The sequence below is a fragment of the Microtus ochrogaster genome, chromosome 4 (genome assembly GCF_000317375.1).
Source record: "Microtus ochrogaster isolate Prairie Vole_2 chromosome 4, MicOch1.0, whole genome shotgun sequence".
Classification (NCBI taxonomy): domain Eukaryota; kingdom Metazoa; phylum Chordata; class Mammalia; order Rodentia; family Cricetidae; genus Microtus; species Microtus ochrogaster.
In genome coordinates this window covers 37,850,958-37,856,006 of record NC_022011.1, presented here as the reverse complement: position 1 = coordinate 37,856,006, position 5,049 = coordinate 37,850,958, and the positions used below count along the sequence as shown (strand labels likewise).

Genomic DNA, 5,049 nt, shown 5'->3' with positions numbered 1-5,049 from the left:
CATCTCCAACTGATGAGATGAATTGCCTTTCCAAACATAATTCTGCCTTCTTCTTGGGAAAACCTTCCATAGATTTTAAGCACTGGACTATCTCACCTGTCAACCATAGCACTGTACTACTCATGGAGGGCCACACGCACCCATCTCTTTCTTAAATCCAACAAGCTGGACCTCTGTGTTCTTCCCACATGTGGTTGACACATCTCAGCTCTGCCTGATGTGCGCATGTGGCAGCACATGCAGGTCATGACTGGTGCTGGAGGATGGGAAAAGAACACGCAAATCATAAAACTGCTTTGTACAAAGCAATGCCGTTTGTACCAAAATATTTAATGAATATGCTGTTAAAACGAACAAAAGAAATAGTAATACAATTTTACTGGTTTATATTTCAGTTCATAAAGTTGACGCACAAACTATCCTAGCACAATGTCCACACACCTAGTTTTAGATGGGCTTACAGCTGGTGTGGTAACTAACTGAACAAGACAGACACTGGAAGTGGTGGGGGATGGTATGGGGAAGGGTTGGCCACTTGTTATCTCCCCACTGTAGATCTCTCATCAAGCATTAGTAAAGCCAACAGGGAAAGAGAAAACGACTCAAGAGTCCTTATATACAAACCCATGCCACCTCCAAAGGGCAGAAAGAATGAACCCCTCTCAGACTGCTTGTCAGCAGATCGCCACATAAATTAAGTCAAAAGGTTTTGTTTTTTAATTAAAAAAAAGTGCTAAAACCACTATAGCTTTTGAAGTAAGACTCTGCAGCCCATCTGACCAGTGAGATCCACAGGCCAGGAAGTAGGACCATATAGTGTGTGCATACACAGCTCAGTCTTCCTCACTTGTGCAAACATTAGAGGTGAAGGAGCTCTTGCCAGCTCCCACAATGGCAGAAAGAACAGGAAGTGCTCCATAACCACAGACGGCAGTGGAACTAATTATCGGCTGAGTCTGGGATTTAAACACTGTCAGTGCAGGGTACTGGGAAAGGTATTTATATATATATATATATCTATATATTTATACTAATACATACACACACATATGTACACAGGACACATTAAACAAAGTAAGAGCTGTCCACATCATGATTGATTCAGTCTCACAGTCATGTGGCCCATGCCAGCCTTCTGAAGTTGTTCTGGCAGCTAATGCTTTAAAAAAAAAAAAAAGAAAAAAAGACAGCACTATGAGGGTTGCATAGAATTGCTCAGAAATGTGAATAATGCCAAATCAAAACCTGTGCACTATACTGATTAACAAAATTAAGTGACTTGAGCCATTACTACAAAGCTCTTCTACTCAAACAAAGTGCTTCTTGTCTCTCTGGGGACTTCTGCCAGCACTGAACCCCTGCCCCTAACCTAAAGGATAAAGTATGTATGTATGTATTTTTTTCTTGTCTTTTTAAATAAAGGGTTTATTTTTTTATTTATTTTTTATTTTTCGAGACAGGGTTTCTCCGTAGCTTTTGGTTCCTGTCCTGGAACTAGCTCTTGTAGACCAGGCTGGCCTCGAACTCGCAGAGATCCACCTGCCTCTGCCTCCCGAGTGCTGGGATTAAAGGCGTGCGCCACCACCGCCCAGCTAAATAAAGGGTTTAGAAAACAAAAAACTAACACATTGTAGGATGCCTCAACTCTGACTGGGTGAGGTGCTCATACACGGCAGAGGCCTGGATGGCCCTCAGGCGGGTGCATGTCCAGAGCATCAGTGGGGCTGGCAGCCTGCTGCAAGAGCCCTGGCCCACTGATCTACCAACTTGCTATACAGCTCTGAGCTAGGTACATTCTGGTCCTGGAACATGTCACAGAATCACACATCTGGCCAAAGAAGGCAACCAAAGGTGGTGTGTTTTCTGGAGGTGTCTGGCGGCAGCAGCTAGTCTCAGCATGTCTCTTTCCCTTGAACTCCAGTTGCTGTCTTTATGGAGCTCAGTGTGCGGTTAAACCAGGTCTTCTTGGCTGCCTGCACCTCACTGAGGGCAAGGCCCAAGTGGTGTTCCAAGTCCTGTAGAGATAACAGAGAATGTGAGTCTCTGCAGAGCTGAACCAAGAGCTCTGTTTACTCATCCTTCTGAGGCAGGTTTGCAGTGCCTACGGATCGGGAAGCTTTTCTAGTAAAGCCCTTTCTTGCCTAGCCTGTTACTACAACCACCTGATTGACTGTCAGGCACATCTTCATCTAATTAAATCCCCTATAAATCCAAATCACTCAGTATGGCATTTGAGATGCTTTACAGTCTGGACCCTGGTTTTCATCCCTTTCCTGAGACTCCTCACTAGGCAGGCCTCTTCTCCCTTAGGTTGTGGTCTGAGTGATTACCTCAGCCCAGAATGCTCATTGCTCTTGTCCTTCTGCAGCTGCTCTGTCTGTTCTCTGACCACAGTTTAGAGACTATCTTGGCGTTTTGGTTTTTTTTTTTGTGATTGTCTGGGGCGATCCCACAAACTTTCCCAGAACTGAGGAACTTTCCCAGAACCTGACAAAAATGGACATGTCCCTAATGGCCTCTGACATGGTATAGCTGGTCTGAAGTTTTAGACTTGAACCACTGATGCCCTAGTGATAAGGATGGCTGGAGGCTCATATAAATTAGGAAATATGCCCAAGGTCACAAAACTAGTTAAGTGATGAGTGTTTTGACAAAAAGGTTTGCATTTGTTTAGACCCCATCCCCAAATATATCCTACATAATTTTTATACTCAGTATAGCCCAACAAACAATAGGACTCTCATTTCTGTAGAGACACCTGAGGTGTAGGGAGATTACTAACCCAGATTGAATGGGGGAGCTACAGTTTTTAAACAGTTGCTCTATGCCCCACTAAAAACACTGACACTCTCTTGGTAATTCTTAAAGTCCAGATCCTTAAGTCAGGCTAAATGGTTAAACATGCTCTGGTAGGTAAAGAGGATTGTGTTCTCCCCAGAAGGGCTATGGTCAAGTTTAAGTGGTGATGGGGATCAAGACATACCAAACCACACAAGTCGTTTCTGGGGTCTCTAGTATGTATCAGGAACCTGGGCTGCTATGGAGGGTGTGCTCCTTCATGAATGAATTGCTGTTACCTGGATCTTGCACTCGGCTTCTACCAACTGTAGTTTGGTCTGGGCCAGTTCCAGCTCCATTTCCCGCAGCTGGTTCTTGAGTGTCTCTTTTTCTTCATCCGTGTCCTCATCTGAAACCCCCTTGGCTGAGCTGGTACCCTTCACTCTCCCTTCTTTATTAAAGAAGTCTCGGCAGCGGTCACAGTCATCTACCTTTTGCTGGAGTGAACACCAAAAGTGAAAAGACCCAAAAGACAGCAGTACCCTGTCAAGTACTTTGTGTCTTAGTGTGTCTTGTGAGTATCAGAAAAGTCTGTTTACTTTGGGAAACTATCAGAAACCTACTTCGGACACTACCTGGTTGGTGTTCCAGACCCAATGTAGACGGTGAGGAGTTCTGGGGTAAGAGAAGAAAGGCTCACATACAAGGACCTGCACTAACTGGGCATACAGAGATACTATCCAGCTGGGGACGGTAGGATATGGTAGCCTGTGCTTGTTCAGGGGAGCCTTGAGAATATAGGAGAATGGGTAAATACTAATACTAGTATAAAGAAGTAGGGCACAAAACTGGATAAAGATGCTGGAGAAATGGCTTGTAGTTAAGAGCATGCGTTGCTCTTATAGAGGACTTGAGTTTGATTTCAGCACTATATCAGGTGGTTTACAACCTCTTTCAATTCTAGCTCTAGGGCCCTCCATAGGCGCCTGTGCTCAAATGCACTTATCTGACCCATAATAATAAAAATAAAAAACTGTGATTATTAAAAACATAAAAAAACTCTTAAAATAATAAAAAATAACAAGGTATGTAAAACAATCACAAATACTTTACATTTCACCAAAAAAGGATGCCATTGGGAAAAAAATTCTATTATACCACCAAAACCAAAACAAAACCGTACCTCAAATTTAGAGATGTAAATGTTTAAAGAAAGTGTAATTTGGGATGAATGCAGTTTTATAAACTAAGACCAGGAAAGGCTGGAACTATGGTGTGAGGGCAGAGTCTGCAGGGCAGCAAGAACCCCCACCTCAAGCAATACTTGATGCAGCTTTCCTAGTGATGTTCACCATAGGCATCCAAGTATGAGATCTAAAAGCCATAGCACATTTGGTCTCCTTCCAGAGGAAACAGACATGGAAGAAGCTGTTGAGTACCAAGCTTAAGCCTGTGACAGGCAGTTTATTTGGACTTCTCAGTCTGATGCACTTGGACCTATGTGTTAAGGATAGGCCATAATATGAACAAGAGGGTATGAAATCTCTTTAGTTAAGAAGTCTTACCCGAATTTTCTCAATTTCTACTTTATTGGCTGTCTGCTGCTTCTCCAGTCTTTCACTCAATTGAGAACAAATCTAAAGAAACATAAAACCACAGACATTGGTTCATTATCACCTACATAAGTTGGACTTTAGATAAATTCTATCAGCACCAGGAATATGCTGTGAGTGCACAGGTGAGGTGGGAATTGGCCTACACGGTTCTCTATAGGCCCCTTTGAGATCCGTGGTATAGAAGGGAAGAGTTGAGTATGGTTCTGTGATTGTGATATGTTAACATTTAGATCACCTGAAACATTCATGTGCCCCTATATGCTAGCACTTGCCAAGCATGCCTACCTACTGGGAACAACAATATTCCCAGCTTGCTTAGTTTACACGTAAGACTGAGGTTTCTTAAGAGGGGCGCGAAGCCAGTGTGCTGCTGCACTGAGGCCAGAGTGCAGTCTCCTCACCATGTACACAGCCAGGTCTTAGTGTAAAGAAACTCACCTGCTTATAGTCACCAATGATAGAGCTGTTTTTTTTAATCTCTGATTCTGCCTTGTCAAGTTCCCGGCGGCACATTTCCTTTAACTGCACACATTAAAGAAAAGTTAATGTTTTAAGTGAAAAAGGAAGCTTGGTTATTATTTGCGTAGTGCTGCGCCTTCCAAATAGTGCCTCCCTTACCACACCCATCTCTCTCCCTCCTCCTCCTCCTCCTCCT

General features: G+C 43.4%; 1 protein-coding gene across 8 annotated transcripts in view; it reads right to left on the bottom strand.

Annotated features, from left to right (window-relative positions):
* Positions 1-292: 292 nt before the first annotated feature.
* Rabgap1 (RAB GTPase activating protein 1) overlaps positions 293-5,049 on the bottom strand; it is a 158,793-nt gene continuing 154,036 nt past the window's right edge. For 4 of the 8 annotated variants that reach the window (XM_026777425.1, XM_026777422.1, XM_026777427.1 and 1 more), the window contains 4 exons: positions 4,833-4,916; positions 4,344-4,415; positions 3,078-3,275; positions 293-2,015 (listed from right to left, as the gene is read on the bottom strand). In XM_026777425.1, the coding sequence (XP_026633226.1) occupies positions 1,893-2,015; positions 3,078-3,275; positions 4,344-4,415; positions 4,833-4,916 (477 nt within the window). In that variant the 3' untranslated portion in view covers positions 293-1,892. The remainder of the gene's footprint in view (positions 2,016-3,077; positions 3,276-4,343; positions 4,416-4,832; positions 4,917-5,049) is intronic. The other 4 variants (XM_026777415.1, XM_026777419.1, XM_005345942.3 and 1 more) reach the window with 1 other exon arrangement.